The sequence below is a fragment of the Polistes canadensis genome, unplaced genomic scaffold, assembly GCF_001313835.1.
Source record: "Polistes canadensis isolate GaletaPanama2010 unplaced genomic scaffold, ASM131383v1 scaffold_21, whole genome shotgun sequence".
Classification (NCBI taxonomy): domain Eukaryota; kingdom Metazoa; phylum Arthropoda; class Insecta; order Hymenoptera; family Vespidae; genus Polistes; species Polistes canadensis.
Window position 1 is genome coordinate 1,081,578 of NW_014569568.1, and position 16,774 is coordinate 1,098,351.

At 39.6% G+C, this 16,774-nt stretch overlaps 1 protein-coding gene across 4 annotated transcripts; it reads left to right on the top strand.

Moving 5' to 3' along the window:
- The first annotated feature begins 130 nt into the window (after positions 1-130).
- LOC106793963 (ets DNA-binding protein pokkuri) lies at positions 131-15,591 on the top strand. Of its 4 annotated transcripts, none has more exons than XM_014761279.1 (5): positions 131-1,914; positions 10,857-11,092; positions 11,181-11,888; positions 11,977-12,226; positions 12,298-15,591. In XM_014761279.1, exons 2-5 carry the CDS (start codon positions 10,873-10,875, stop codon positions 12,566-12,568), a joined length of 1,449 nt encoding a protein of 482 aa, XP_014616765.1. In that variant the 5' UTR covers positions 131-1,914; positions 10,857-10,872; the 3' UTR covers positions 12,569-15,591. The 4 variants fall into 4 exon arrangements, with proteins under 4 accessions (XP_014616765.1, XP_014616768.1, XP_014616767.1 ...); XM_014761282.1 differs by having other exon boundaries at positions 11,181-11,771; XM_014761281.1 differs by having other exon boundaries at positions 131-634.
- Positions 15,592-16,774: the final 1,183 nt, after the last annotated feature.

The following is a 16,774-nucleotide window of genomic DNA, read 5'->3' on the forward strand; positions in this document are numbered from 1 at the left end:
CAATGAGTGCCGCGGGAATTACATAGCGTTTGACTTTGGACGGTAGGTAGATGAACGCGGTGCTTTTCAAAAAATTCGAAGTAACTAGTAAAAGATGAAATATGCGAAACCAGTAAGACGATCGTCGCATCGGTAAGATGCAATTCTATCCGACAAAGAGGGTTATTTAAACGTAAGATAAAAAATATGTGAGCGTAAATATCCTCGTAGATGGTGCTGCCATCTGCCGGTAGATTCTCCCTTGTATCATATTTTTCGGATAAGCGAAGACTAGGCCATTTGATAGTTTTCTCTCTTGCATCAATATCTTTTTTCATTAGTTTTTTTGATTCGTATTAGGCAACTTTACTTGGACGAAATGTTACGACTTGATGGGGTGCGAGTCCGAGAAGGGATGGAAAGGGTTGCTCTCTGTATTAATCGGGAAGACGTCGATCCAAACAAGTGGTCAGTATCTTTGAAGGAGAATTGGAGAGCAGTGGGACAAGTTAACGCAGATGAACGGTGCGCATCGGGCGCGCGCATCGACGGGGCACACCAGTGGTGGATCAGGGCGCTCTCTTTCCATCTCTCCGAGTAGAGCGTTGGCGATATCGACGATACCAAAGTGGGGATAGAATCTGGCGGCAAGCAAGTAGGCGATACTTCCTACTGCATGACTCGCGCGACTTGGACGAGCTTAGTCACTCGGCAGCTTCGAGACGCGTGTCTTTCCATCTCGCTCCCTGTTCTTACTTCCGACGCTTCGTTTGCACTTTGCCACTCGTACGTGAGACCGTGTCGTCTCTATCCCTCTAAGAGAGGAAACAAAAACGAATAGGAATATACAGGAGAGTTACGGGAAATTATTGCTGCCGTTGTCACCGTTCTAACCACCACCGCTCTAACCACCACTGCTCTCAAAGAACACTACCAAATGTCTCTTTGACGAGCTTAAGCCGGCAGGCATATCTAGATCTCTCCCCTCTATCCTCTCTTCCTCTCCCTCTCTATCTCTTTCTGGGGCGCGCGCGCGCTCAATCTTTTTCTCCTTTTTTCTCTTTCTATCTCTCTCTCTCTCTCTCTCTCTCTCTCTCTCTCTCTCTCTCTCCGATCTTCTCGATCACTCTGCTATCCCTTCTTCGAATTTTATCCCATTTTTCCTTTCGTTAAAGGAAGGAAACTTTTCGAGGAGGAAAGACCTGCTTGCCGACAGATGGTTGATACGGAATTGTGACTTGTTAGAGATAAATGAGCCTCAAGTGTGCGCAGTTCGTGTGGATATTTAACATCCTCGTCGTTATTATTTTCTGTCCATCGAGTAGTACATTGCGCAGCATCGCTGAGCGAGCTGTCGGTGACGTTCGTCTAACTTCGACGTGTACTCACGTGCGCGAGCAGTGACGTTTTGTTAATCCACAATTGGATCTCTCTCTCTCTTTCGGTGCGACGAGTGTGGGTGCGGGTGTGGGTGTCTACATACGTACGCGTGTATGTTTGTACGTGCGTGCGTAATTAAGAAAGAGAGAGAGAGAGAGAGGGAGAGAGAGAGAGAGAGAGAGAGAAAGAGAGAGAGAAAGAGGGAAGTTTTTCCCTCCAGAAAAGAAATAGTAGTTGAACTATTCGTTGAACGATGAACTCGAAAGAAAGTATCTCTATCGAGTGAATGCCGATTAAAAGTCATCGGAAGATAGATTGGTTAAGGGGTCGATCAACGTTGGGTCACATTGATGATATCGTGAGACGGTACGTCACGTCACACAACAGCCACGGCACTAGGAGGAGAAACGGAAGAAGGAGGCGTGGAGAAGGTGGCAAGGGGAGGAGGAAGAGGAGCTGGAAGATCGGGACGTAACTCTAAGCGGGGATGATCTAACAAGTTTCGTCGCAGCGCGGAGAGATTTGATAAATCTGCCGAAAGATACTTTCATCGAGGTACTTTTTCCTTTTCTCCCTTGTATTTTGGATAAACGATTCTCAATTAACGTAAAGAAAAGGAATAACGAGGTCGATCATCACACATTTCTTACCTACGATTCGATCCATACGACTTCCGCGTTTATCGTACGGGTCTAGTATCATCCGCGAACGCGTGTTCAGTTTCTTTCTTTTAAACTTTCCGCGTCGAGAGACAATGCAAAATGATCCAAATGGAATATCATATGTATCTTACAAACGTACATCTCTCTCTTTTTCGATGATAAATAATATTCTTCTTATTAATATAATATTAATGACAAAAATAAAGAAAACATTGAACGCGATAGCTCTGTCTAACAGTTCATTCGATAAACTATTTGGGTCGCATCTTTGTTTTTCTTTGCAGAAGAAACTTCGTATTGATAAATCGCAAGCGCGCGCCATCGAGAATCATCATCTATCTATCTCTTTTATTTCTAATTAGCTATGGGATATCATTAGGGAGAGCGAAGAGAACCGTGAGATACGTTTGGATTTTTTCTAACGGACTTCCTAACATTCTTATCGTTATCGTTATCGTTATCGCTAGATACATGTATAGTTCGATGAGTTTAACGCGTACCGATGATCACGCGATTTGGAAACGCGTTGCGTTCCTTCAATTGCTTATTTGCATATGCAAATTTTGAAGGAAACAAGCTAACTAAACAATTACCTACTTTACCTTGTTTGTCCAAATTTTATTCTTGCATTATATTTTCTTAACAAGTCGATTGATGTTATTATCATCGAGTAGAAAGTGCGATAAATCAAGATTAGTAAATGAAATGTGAAGCGAGGAAGAATAAAAAAGATTCTATTCGTCTCTCTCTCTCTCTCTCTCTCTCTCTCTCTCTCTCGTCCTGCGCCAGCAACGAGCGCGCGCTGTGAAATAAATGTGATTATATTAATTGCTTATCCGCGTATATCTCGTATAAAGTCAACAGAAAGAATGATTTAAATGCCCTCTTTTTCCGGTTTCTCTTCGATGATGCGTAGCAAATCAAGTAGACAAACTCGTGTTCTCGTTGAAACGATCGAAAATACTTATTTCCAACTTTTTATTTACTTTAGTTACGCAAGTTTAGTATTTTTTGGAAAGTTGGTTAATTTGGGAATTTCATAGAACGGGGATGGGTGTGCATAAAAAAATGTTTATATTTGATCAAGATAGATTGGATGAGAGAGTAAAAAGAAATAATAGGTCCATTTTGTGTAGGAATTCGTCGTCCGTCAGCATACTGCACGTTGCGGTCACCTATTTCTGTTTTGCTTCCTGGTTGCCGACGCTTCTGTGAGACAAGCTCGATGTGATTACATTGAAAAGGTCGTTTCTCCTCTCCTTTCCTCTCCTCGCTCACTATTTCTTCCCTTTCTTCCCCTTCCCGCTTTTCACCTTTCCGTTTCTCGCCACTCCTCCCCCCCTTTGTCCTCTCTCGGTCCTTCCGTTTCCAGTCTCTCTTCTCCTACCATCGGATTATTCTCCCTCCCTCGTTTCTCTCTTCCGTCTTCTCCTTCTTACTTTGCTCCGCACCGCGCCCCCCGTTTCTTTTCCCACTCTTTTCCCACTCTCTTCCGACTTACTCTTCTCTACTGTCTGCTCCCAAGGGTGGGAGTATAATATAGGTGTATAATATACCGAGATATATATATATATATATATATATGTGTATAATGCCTCTTGTTCACGCTATTATTCCATTTTTTCTTCCTTACCTTTGCTTCTTTTTCATCTCTCATTATCGTTGTTTTCATTCCAAGTATGTATTTATTTAGGTAATCCTTTGACCATAAATCAAAGCGCGATCAGTAGCAGTAGTAGATATCTTTCGCAACGGCCTATGACACGCGCAACTACTTTTTTATTCGTCTCATATGAAAGCTTTGCCATTAGAAAATCTTTGAACACCGTGATCGATCACGATTGCGAATAAGATAAAAGTGCTTCTTGGATAGCAAAGAGAATGCCAAGAAAAGGTATATACAATGGTGCGTGCGTGCGTGCATGCGTGCGGGCGGGCAAGTACACACACGTAAAGATGGATAAAGGAGTGGCAAAAGGGGAAGTACACGAAGGGTGGTGAGCTTGGTTAAAGGCGGCTTTGGTAAGAAAGCGTTTCGTCGTTGACGACGACGACGACGACGACGACGACGATGACGATAGCAATGAAGGAGCGAGGAAGGAGCGAGGAAGGAGCGAGGAAGGAGCCAGGAAGGAGCGAGGGAGGAGCGAGGGAGGAAAGCCGCCGGAGAAAGGAAGTGGGACGAGAGGAGGGAGAGCCCTTTCAACGCTATTGCGTCGAGCTCACCGGAAGAGCCTCGAACCCGGAAGTAAGAGAGAGGAAGCAGTATATACTGTGGTTTGGAAAGAGAAATGGAGATTTCTGTAGGACCCAGAAGGGAAGGGCTCGATCGATCTTTGTGAACATTGTGTGATAACGCACCGCCAACTTTGGAACGACCTTCATACAAACATTTTATTCTTTTTATGCTTTTTTAATGTTTCGGCCCTCAACTCGGAACGGAGGATGATGCCTAGAGCAACTACTTGTAAAGAATGCGAAATATTTTAGGTAACACAAAGATAACGTTGAAGATAATTAACTTGATCATTTTTACTCCTTGCGTTCAAGCATAAATACATACATATAATTAGAATAACACAAGCAAGCGTACGCGTGACGCCACGAGGCTTAGAAACGGCTGAACACGTCAGACGCGAGACGTGTCTCCGACAGTTAAGGCGTGGTAAGGAACGCCATATTCGCATTGTAACTATCTACTTACGACATCTTTAATCGGCATAGTCTTCTTATAGGTTTCTTCCAATTATTTTTTCTATCCATTAGTTGATGCAAAGGTTGATCCAAAGTATGATCCAAAATATATCCTTATGAAATCTTTGTAACTTCATTTTATTAACTATTTCAATCGATAAATACAATGAAACATAATATGTATGTTCTGCGAACGAAGGAAGAGGTATATCCGCTTCTTTTCTCATTTCATCGTTTTTTCTCTTTTGCTTTAGCGAAAGAGAAGAACCGGTCGGTATCCGGACCGGAAGCACGGACCTTGGTCCTCTTTTTCTTCTTTATCGCCTGTAAAAGAGGCGAGGAATGGAGCTTCATTGGCGTCTTGTCAGATCTTTTCCTTTCCGAAGAGGTTCTCTTCTTCTTCTTTCCTCATTGTCCTTCCTTGTATTTGCCGTCGAATAGAAAGACGAGCAGGCGCGCGTTTGTGTGTGTGTAAGCGTGTGAGAGAGAGAAACTCTGCTTTTCGTATTCCCGCCTTTTACCGTATCTTTTGACCGACGAAGCAAGAAAAACTAAGCAAAAGGAAACTGGCGGACACGATGGATGGCATCCGGCTCCTCTTGCTGCCGTTTGAAAGAATCCGTTCGGTCGGAGTTGCGGGGAAGAAAAAGATAGAGGAAAAGGAAGTGACAGTTGTTGGTTTTTTTCTAACGAGTTATCCAAATTTTTCAATATCCTTACTTCGAAACAATAAGAGATTTTTATTTTGATCAAAGAACGAATAGAGGGAGAGGTTGCTTCATTGTCCAACGTTTTCCTTATTTAACGTTTTTTTTATAAGAGGATGCTCTTTACAAAAAGTAAACCGATCGAAACCGACTTGCTTCCGTTCGTTTTATGTGGAACGTCAAGTTCCTTCTCGTATTTCACACATACGACGCTACTCACAGGGCAACAACTCTGCTGGCATTCCTTGCCGTCGGGATAACTATTATTACTAGTCGGCGGATCCGGGACAAGAGACACGACGATAGTTCTTCTCTCTTATATCTCCATCTTCCCTTTCCTCGCATTTTCTTTACTTGGACCTCGCGAAAGGGTCTGAACTACTTATCTTTTATCTTCGCTCATCCAAGGTAATCTTGTCCTTGATATTTGGAACCAACCAACGATATCAAATTTTCAACCAACGATAGGTGTCGAAGCTTCCTTTTTCAAGTTATTTTAACGTGCCAATAAAATTGTTTTAGATTTAGTATTCGTTAAATTATTTGTAAATTATTCGCAGGAATAATAAATCCTAAAATGTGTATGCGTTTCTATCTCTTTCTCTCTCGTGAAAGTTTTTGTCGTACTATAGTTACCAATTTGATTGGTCGCGCGCGCGTCTTCCATTCTCTCTGCATACTTCCCTCTTGGCACGTTTCACTCCCTTACGGATAAATTTCGTGGTACTTTTAGAAAACATGATTCAATTACATTGTTATACCTCTTTTATAGGAGTTGACGTTACAAAAGCAGAGGAACTATAGATCATTTTATTAACGACCTAATCAGCTATTCGATTATTCATTTATATGTCGAAGAAAGTATCTGCGCGAGAACGCGTTATAGTGCACGAGTTACCCTCGCGTCTTATGGTACTTCAGCGGCAGGTAAAATGCAGGTGACGGAAAAGATTTACGGACTACCTGCGACCGGCTCCTCCCACCATTCCTTTTTAATGGTTATAGAGGCCAGAGAATTAAAGGGATCAGCCAGTCGACCTTACCTGCCAACGCGTATCGTTTCTTCACATATTTTGTTTTTATTTCTTTAAGAAAAAGCCTTCATCTTTTCACGATGAGTCTTTCGGTAGAAGAAACTTTTTCGAAATTTCCAATCCCGTTTCTGTTTTAACCTTCTCTTACTGGGAACTTCCGTCTATGACTTTAGTTAGAAGCAACAGTTATCCTTGAATAAAATCGCGGTAGATACGAATAATACGAAGGTCGCTGAATGCGGATACCGTTTGATTGTTGGAGAAAAACATAAATAACATTTCTCGTAAGCGCGAGAGAGCAAACAAGAGGGTCGTAATTTAATTCGCGCTCATCTATCGCGCGCCCATTTTTCTTTTTTTCTTCTCTTCAAATCTACTTTCGGTGTCGATAAAAATTGTCTTTTCTCGAAAAAGCAAATTGCTATGGACAAAGGGAGCGTAGTTCAAAAGTAGAGAATTACTTATACGATAAGTTGGAAATTGAACAGACCTCTTCTAGCGTCGAGTAAGAGACAAGGAAGATCGAGATGAAACGAATCGCTTTCGTATGTGTGTGGCATAGTACGTGTGCGTGCGTACGCGTCGTGCGTGCGCGCTGATGTGCGTGCGCGCTGATGTGCGTGCGCGCTGATGTGCGAGAGAAAGAAGAGGAGGTTGGTTCCCATGAAGAGAAGCTGGTGCCGAGTGACGAGGGTGAACTAGGTTTTTTTTTCATCGACTTCCGGTCGACGGTACTCGCATGCACGTGCATCGGAGGGCTCGTCGCTGTTCTTTGTAACGCAAGCAGTAGTTCTCAAACATAAGATCAATTCGTGTCGTCCAAGTTCTTGGAATCGGTACTCCGGACCGAGTCCAATCCCCCCAACGCGTCTAGCGCTCACAAAATCTTATGGGAATATGGATAAGTGGAAGGCAAAATTCGTCCCATATAAACTTTCAACAACATTGACAAATCTTTTCATCGCAAATCGCCACAAAATTGCAGCTTAGATTAAGATTTCTTAGCAAAGAAAATCTTAGATCGAAAACAGTGTTCCCGCTGGCGGACAAATTTATTCTATAATTTTTGATTACGAAAAAACTATATATTTCCTAATAATATAGGATTAGATTGTTATTTTTATAAACAATTTTGTTAAAAATTTGACATTTATCTGCGCGTGTACCATTTCCAACGTAAATAATATTTGCAAAATATCCTACGCGCTCTTTGAAAGATAATCTCTATATCATACATTGTTATCGATATAAGATTTGCTTTGCTAAGCTGTAACGCTGCCATTTTGTGACGGCATGTAACGGAACAAATTGCGAATGTTGGTGTTGTTAGAAGTGTATTTAATAAAGTCCTTTAAACGAATTCTGTCTTGCACTTACCATATCCCTATAAAAAAATCCCCCAAAAATAGGCTATCTCTTGGAGCACTAGAGTGGCGTTATCCCTTAAGTTAGGTACTTCATTCTTTTTTCGAGCGTGCAGATACGAACGCGAACTATAATATGTATTTCGAAACCTTGGACAGACATCATGAAGATGTCGGATAAGAGAAGAAAGAGGAATGAGGAGGAATGAGAAGGAAAAAGGAGAGCGAGCGCACGCGCATTTAAAGAAGAAAGAGAGAGTAGGAGGGAGGAGGGTCACTGACACGTCGCTGAAGCGTTTTATCAGTCGAGTGCACAGCCCACATAGTTAGGCTGCGTTCACACGTGCTCTCGTGGACATCGTACTCCGTTCGCTTTCGTAAACGGACGTATGCTAGCGTGCACGCACGCGGAAAGAGAAAAACGCGAGAAAAGAGACGAGATGAGACGCGACGAGACTGAGGAGTTCTTTCTATGCAGGATGGAAGTACCAAAGGAACAAGAAAGAAACATGGAAAGTCCAATGATTTCGATGAGCACCATTATCGTCCACTATCACGACCGTTGTCTGTACTCAAAAAACATCTTCCACCAAGAGTTATTGACATCGATCGCATATAATATACACGTACTTCTAATTGTACGAGATTTTTGTCGATGCTAATTATTCGTGCATATTTATTTCTTTTTTTTTTTTTTTACCTAAGTACATATCAATATCCAAGAACAATTGATAATATACAAAGGCGCTTTAAATAGACATTTTATGCGTAACGAGTCATTTTAATTTCAATCGAATGCAATGAAAATTAAATACGATCGTTGCAAGTGTTAATTCATTCCAAATCGCATAATCGATTTTTACACGACTTTGCCGTCGACTTTGTCTGTGTGTGTGTGTCATCGCGAACGATAACCCAAGTTGCGAGTCTTTCGTAAAGAAAAAGAATAGAAAAGCGTCTTTATGTGCACATAATATCTGAATGTTAGGTATTGGATGTTCAGGCTTATGTTAGAAACGATTTATCGCTCGGAGCGTTACGTGCACGCGTGATGTAGACTTGCTTAACCGTACATAGAGTTTATTTTTTCCTTCCTTATTATTTCGCAAGACCGTTAAAAGTTTAACAAGATTACTTAGGAATGCACGTAAGACGAATTTGCCGCCAATCATACGGCCAATTTTATTTTCCGCATTGATGTTTTACGCACGCGCAAAGACAGTTTATAGATTTACAAAGAGAACACACGTTGGTGTTAGCTCGAAGGTGGTGGTTAGCAGTCGTCGGCTTTGGGCCATCGGGGGGCCATCGCCTTTGGGCCACCGCTTTTGGGCCACCGCCATTGGAAATACGATAAAGCACGTTCGTCTCGCTATTGTTATTCTTCCTTATCAATTTGTTTGAAGAAATTGCAATTGTTGTCCAAATTGGACAAGAAGCGTCGAATGCGTATGGAATATAAATAAATTTCGATTGATTGGAAATTCGTAAAGGTCGATGAAGAGAAAGATGAAATATAAGATGAAATATGGGATGAAAGAATGCTTCCTTGTTCCTCGATCTCTGCTAAAAGGAATATATATGTATGTATAAGGAGTGGGAGAAGAATCCGGTAGCTCTGTATGTGCCGTTACGCTTGGAGCGTAGGCGCTCGACTTTCTCCGTCTGATCTCGGCTGGTATCGGTCGACCGATTTGGAGCCACGCGAGAGGAGCGCTTATATAGCCACACGCGTAACGAATGATTACGTTACGAGCGCGTAACGCTTACCACAACCTTTTCTCTATCTATATTCAATAAAGATCTATCGATTATTATCCAGATTTTAATGAATCAAATCTAAATTATCAACCCTCATCCCGCTAGAGATTTACTAAGATTTACTTTTGACATACACTTTCATTTATTTCTACGCGTAACGAGTATTACCAGTGCGTCATTTTCCAAGAACGCATTTCTTTGTCGCGATTTGCTTATATTTTTTCCGTATCTTGCTCATATTTCCTCTCTATTGCGATGCAACACAATATCTTATATTAAGCGTGTTCGATCGTTAACGAAGAAAACTTAAAAAAAGCCACCTGTTATCGTTTCAACCGTACGCAAGGGAAAGAGAAATGATGTTGCGCTATATGATGGAAGCAAAGCAAGGATTTTCCTCTTGCGTTTCCTGGTTGTACTTCCAAATACCAGTTAGTTATTATTATAGTACTAACATTTGTTCGTGCGTTTGTGAACAAATAAAAGCGAATTCTTTGAAATTGCCTTACTTTGTGTTCGCATAATCAATCGACAATGTATCTAAATTATCCTTCATACGTAGATAATTATTAAAGAAACATGTACAGGCGCCTTCGTCTGTTGGCGCAACGTGTGTAGTTACTTACTTCCTTTTCGAGAAAGTGACACCGACGTTGCTCTGGCATAGCTCGACTCTCATACTTTACGCTACGTACATAGTACTCTCTCGTATGCTCTACGTTCCTATTTCGTACGTCTAGCATGAAATTACGTGAATCATTATTTAATCAACAGTTTGACCGACATTCGAAGACATTCGTATAGTTCATACAACTAATATTATAGTAAGTAATGCTACGACCTGGTGAATAGACGATTGTAAAAGTTTCGATTCTTTCCTGTCGTAGACCTTTTTTGCGAGAGATCCACCGGAACGAAAATAGCTTTGACGTCGATGGAAATAAGTTATGCAAATCTACATTGAGAACGGATACACCTTTTCCTGCTGTCTTTCATTTTGTATGCCTCTACATTATATGCTAATGATCGCGCAAACCTTTCGGATGTCTATCGTACGAGACAACATAGTCTCGGGAGACATGAGAGCGCTCGAGTCGAATTAGCGTGGTGGTCCCTCGTGGCTGATCGATACAAATCATCGTTTCGTAGTTTACCTCGAGATATTTAAATATATCTTCTAAATATATTTTCTATAGCGTACACACACATATCGCAGCATTCGCGCACCTTAGATTGGGCTAAACTTTTGGTCTAACTTATATTTGTTCTTTGCAGGAAGACGAGGCGTGTTATGAAATTGTTGCCAGCGATTCAATTGCCACAATTACCGCCGGTTTCCGCCGCGAGCGGATTAACCGGGATGGATTCTCGAATACAACAGGGTATAACGTTGCCCTTTAATCCTACGGATTTGCTTTGGCGATACGGACCAAGTATGAACTTTCCACCAACGACGCATCCACCACCGAGTCCGTTGCTCGATTTTAAGACGCACTTGCCTCCAAGCTTAGGTAAGAGGAAACTCTTAGAGGAAGTCGCGCGTCCTTATTATGTAGCAGAGATTCAAAGGATATATATTATTTATCGCGCTTCTTACAGCCTCCGATCCGCGACTTTGGTCGAGAGAAGACGTCGCAGCGTTTCTACGATGGGCCGAAAGGGAATTTGATTTGCCGCAATTCGACATGGATATGTTCCAGATGAATGGAAAAGCACTTTGCCTTTTAACGAAAGCCGATCTTGGAGAAAGGTGCCCCGGGGCGGGTGACGTCTTGCACAATGTCTTGGCAATGCTCGCGCGCGATTTTAATCAGTTGCAAAGGTGCCTTCCCAGTAGTCCAGTAACTCCTACCAGACCGTCGGCTTACCCGCTTAGTCCTCATTCGCACCCACCTACGCCTACGTGGACAGAAAATCCATACGCTAATCTAGCCACCCTGATGTCAGCAAATTCGGTAACTTTGTCCCCGGCACCGTCCGTCGACAGCCAAGCTGGTTCGCCTGGGCACGCGGATGCCAATCAGACGCAGATTTATAAGAGCGATTCGGACGAGGACAATCATCAAGTAGGAGGAAGTAACAGTCCACCGGCTACACCTACGGCACTCGCTGCGCAAAGACTTAGCGAGGTTTGCGTAAAGGATCAAGCAAGTCCGACGTTACCTTCCCAAATGATGCCTTTTACTCCAGGTGCGTATAGGCCGGCCGCTGCCGCTGCTGCCGCTGCTGCTGCCGCTGCTGCTGCCGCTGCAGCCGCGAATACCGTCAGAGAATTCTTTCCTACTGACTCGTCCGAACCTAATACCAGTTCGTATCTGATGCATACACAATACATATACGATACATATGGTACGATATACGATAGAAAATATTATAGATCTTTTTTCTATTGCAGATGGAAGGCTTTTATGGGATTTTCTTCAGCAATTGCTCAACGATTCATCCCAACGTTATACCAATTATATTGCCTGGAAATGTCGAGATACTGGAGTTTTCAAGATCGTTGACCCTCCTGGTTTAGCACGGCTCTGGGGAATACAGAAAAATCATTTGTCTATGAATTATGACAAGATGAGCAGAGCTTTGCGTTATTACTATCGTGTAAACATACTTAGGAAAGTCCAGGGAGAGCGGCATTGCTATCAGTGAGTATACCTTTCATCAAGTTTCTTTTTTTTTCTTTTCCACGAATCTTTACGCGATCTTCATCTCGCAGGTTCCTTCGAAATCCAACCGAGTTGAAAAACCTCAAGAGTATGAATATATTGCGACAACCACCGCGAATAAAATCTGAACCGGAGGAGGAGGCAACCATTACCGGATGCGGACTCGACGCGGAAGCGGACATGCCGACGGATCTTTCTATGTCTAGTATGAATCAACCGTCGAGCGAGCAACCTCTACCGTTACACGATCCACCTACCAAGTACAGAAGTCACGCGTATAATCTCGTTAAGATCAGTCAGGAACCGGAAGAGAGGAAGTGACGAGGGTCCTAGCGTTGATATCGCGCGACGACGACGCACGATTACATACGATAGTAGGATGATAGCATTGGACGTTGGCGTTCTCCTTTTATAACTGGATACGTCTCTGCGATGATACGCGAAGAGACAACGAAAGGCCGTCCAATATGGAGCGATATTCCAACGAAAGCCAAACTTCTTGGGGATAGGATCGAAGATCCTACTTTTTCCGAGGACTAGCTGTGAAAAAATGGAAATCGCTGTTTGGTTACCAATTCTAGAATCGACTAGAATCGATCCAAGACAAGGAGATCGATAAAGTCGTAATAAGATATTTCTTTCGATGGCAAGCTCGATATTCCGACGGATGATATCTCTCCAACTTTGTCCACGCACCGGTCAGAAATCCATCGCTTATTATAATAGTACAAGATTTCATGAAATCATCCCCCTTTAAAATCGGGCCATAATGGTGGATAAGATTTTAGCCGTCTGTGGTTATGAACCATTTTTCTCGAAGAATATATGGAACTCATAAGAATGAGTAAATATCGTTGGGTTTAGCATTGTCCATTAATGCCTGTTACTAAAGTGCAATCAGATAACATCTATCGGTTAACGAGCAACACACTTCTTAAAGGACATTCAACTTATTAACATGGATTGAAAATAAGCGTGCAAAATATTTTAACACAAATTACGTCTAATACATAGTCTAGGGTATCGTCGTGATTTTTTAAAGCAGATATTTACGAAATATAATATTTTAATAAAGTCGAATATTATATAATGTATAATGTTCAATGATTACAACGTAAGCTGTAAAATGGGAGGATTGATTGTCGTATACTTGCCAGAAGATCTCTATGCGATCTTTTTTCAAGTTACTTCCTCGCGGAATCAACATATATATATATATAGCATTTCCGCGCTATTCTCCCAACATATCGATTCTAGTAAAAAAAACGAAAGATCTGGATTGCCTATTATTGTATGTTTCGTAATGCATGATGATTCGTTATAACCGTCGCGGAAAAATACTTTAGTTTAACATAAGTGGTGAATCGTCGTGTCGAATCGGTGGACGCTTCAATGAAGCTTAAAGGTTTGCGGATATTCCGCTAATGTTTATCCATATCTCTTCTTTCATAAAACCCTTTTTTTAATGCGAAACGTTTTAGTTTTACCTTGTCCTCAAATATAGATTAAATATACCTATATATGTGCATATACACATATATACATATGCGTATATATGTGTGTGTGCGTGAAATAGTATAAAACTAATAAATCACATTATCAGTGCAAACATAATATAAGATATGTGCGCAATGTCCGCATCCATATGGAAACTTTCTTGGCAAACGATTTAGCGACATTCACATGCATATCTCGCAATCATTTCATTTAATCGTATATTTTAGATTGCTGAACGTTGTTAGTACAAAAACAACTTGATTTTCTGTTGCACCTCTTTCAACGATTATAACATATGAGATAAAAGTGATCGCCGTTTATTATCTTTCCTACTACTTTCGTAATTATGAAATTATTCAAACGAAAATATTGTCAAATAAAGGCTAACACTTTGCGGCCTAGTTCATTTTTAAGCAGTCATTTGTGCCAACGACTATCTTTCTAGTTAATAAGACTGTATATGTATATTTTATTTGATTGTTTAAATGAACATTTTCAAATAGTCTAATTACGAGTAGTAACTGGTGAGCAAAAAATTACGCGCACCGTTATATAAAATTTATATATAGATAGCGTCGACTATATCTAAGAGTATAGTCAATGTATATAAATAGGTTATTATCGTACAGAAAAACTGATAGAAAAAGAATTCTATTAACGAAAAAGAATTTTATGGAAAATCGGGGCCAGAGTTATATATGAGCCGCTCATTTGCCAAATCGATTCAATAAAATCGCTTATATAAAAAAGCTAGAGAAAATTGATTAAGTTACAATTATATTAAAGTTATATAATTTATTCAGTCGTACAACATTTTCTTATTCGATGATATTTAAGCTCGTTATAAAGAAAGGTTCATTTAAATATGGACAATTTAGCGTCAATTACGTGCTTCTCAAATATATACGTTTTCACGTTTCGAACAATTTTTAGTCGCTTTGGCCTGTGAACGACTCGTATATGCATATATATTATGTATGTATACATATACATGTATGTATATATATATATATACACACACACACACACACATCCCACACATACGCAATCATACACAAAGTTATGTAAAGATAAATAAATAAATAAATAAATATATATATTTTTACTACCAAAATTTATATTCGAAATTTATATATCTGTTACTGACGCGATTGTGGCTTACATTCCACGATTTCAATCTAGAATCATTTACGTGAATTACGAGAGATTTGATTGGAAAAAAAATACGTAAAAGTACGTAAGAACAAGTGAGTAAGTGAGAGAGAGAGAGAGAGAGAGAGAGAGAGAGAGAGAGAGAGAGAGAGAGAGAGAAAGTCGTTTTTCATGATTATTGTAGCACTTTCTGCACAAAAGACAATTAAAAAATTGAAAATCTGAAACTTTGCGACAGTGCTCTATTAAGATAAAATCGATCATTTGAATTAGGCTTCTTGTATGCTGTGATTTTTATATTATGATAATAAAGAGTGACGAATGTAAGAGGCAAGAAGATGCATGTTTCGCGTAATAATAAATACATAACGTTGTTTAAAGAAAACTATAACTACGTGTGTCTTATAAATTTGTGTTTGCGATATGTAAGTATATACATAAACGCGTGAAAGTTGGGAAGAAAAAGAACACAAGATTTATGATATATTTAAATGTAATTATTAATATTCATGCAGGAGAATCTCGTAAACATAAATGAAAGAATTTGATCTATTAAATCAACGGGAAAATCTCTACAATTGACTCATCCTGCGCAAAATATATCGAAACTAGAACTTAGCGACACTTTTATTATATAACTTGTTGCAAAAATAAGATGAACGATAATCGCTGTAAATATAAACTTATTTACTTATCAAAGCCTCACATCTTTTTATTATTTCCGTCTATTACCTTAATAGAGTATCTCTTACCGAGCAAAACAAATTCTAGACAGAGGTTCATTTGAATACTATAATACTCTGTTGTATTATTTAAGTTTTACAGAGAACAATGACTTACATTAGTCCAACGGCGAATTTCGAAGAAGACGGTACATAGATCGTATATTCCTAGCTATTAAGCAACAATAGACACTTCTAGTAATTAATTAACAATTATTTTAATACTCTATACACTCTCTTTATATTTCAGATTGTTTAAACATTTATGTACTAGTATAAGCATTGCATATACTTATTAACATACTTTAAATATTAAATAATTTCGATGTGATATTTTTTTTCGCTGAAAATTTTCCCCACCGAAGTCATCACTGCACAGGGACGTTAAAACAAATTTACATTTATTTAAACAATTACATGAAAATTAAAAAAATGCAAAATCAGGACGTTATAATCTTAATTTCTGTTTAATACAATTACAATTTTCGTTATACACACATGCGCACTTTTCAAAAAACCATATAAACAACTTTCGATAGAAAAACATTTTTATGTGACAACGTCTCAGTCTAACAGCAGATTTCGAAGAGGAAGGTACATCAACAGGTACATCCTCAATTTTACGTTACAATATACATTTCAATTGATTATTTAACAATTTTTTTAATACTTTGATACACTCTCTTTATATTTCAGATTGTTTAAACATATATGTACTAGTATAAGTGTTACATACTTATTAGCATACTTTAATCATTAAATGATTTCTATGTGATAGTCTTTTCGATAAAAATTTCCCCTTCCGAAGTCACCACTGCACAGGAACGTTAAAACAAATTTACATTTATTTTAACAATTACATGAAAATTAAAAATATGTAAAATCAGAACGTTATAATCTTAATTTCTATTTAATTCAATTAATATTTTCGTTATACACACATGCGCAACTTTCAAAAAGCCACGTAAACAACTGTCGATATAAAAAGCTTTTTTATGTGACAACGTCTCAGTCTAACAGAAGATTTCGAAGAGGAAGGTACATATCRGGTACATCCTCAATTTTACGTTACAGTATTCATTTCTATCGATTAATTAACAATTATTTTAATATTATAGTACACTTTACTTATATTTAAGATTAGTTTCAACGCATA

What these genes read in the sequence shown, in the direction of transcription:
- LOC106793963 (XM_014761279.1), top strand. Translation starts at nt 10,873, where the DNA reads ATGAAATTGTTGCCAGCGATTCAATTGCCACAATTACCGCCGGTTTCC. An exon ending in GCACTTGCCTCCAAGCTTAG is followed by an intron (nt 11,093 to 11,180) that starts GTAAGAGGAAAC and finishes CGCTTCTTACAG; the next exon opens with CCTCCGATCCGCGACTTTGG. An exon ending in CTCGTCCGAACCTAATACCA is followed by an intron (nt 11,889 to 11,976) that starts GTTCGTATCTGA and finishes TTTCTATTGCAG; the next exon opens with ATGGAAGGCTTTTATGGGAT.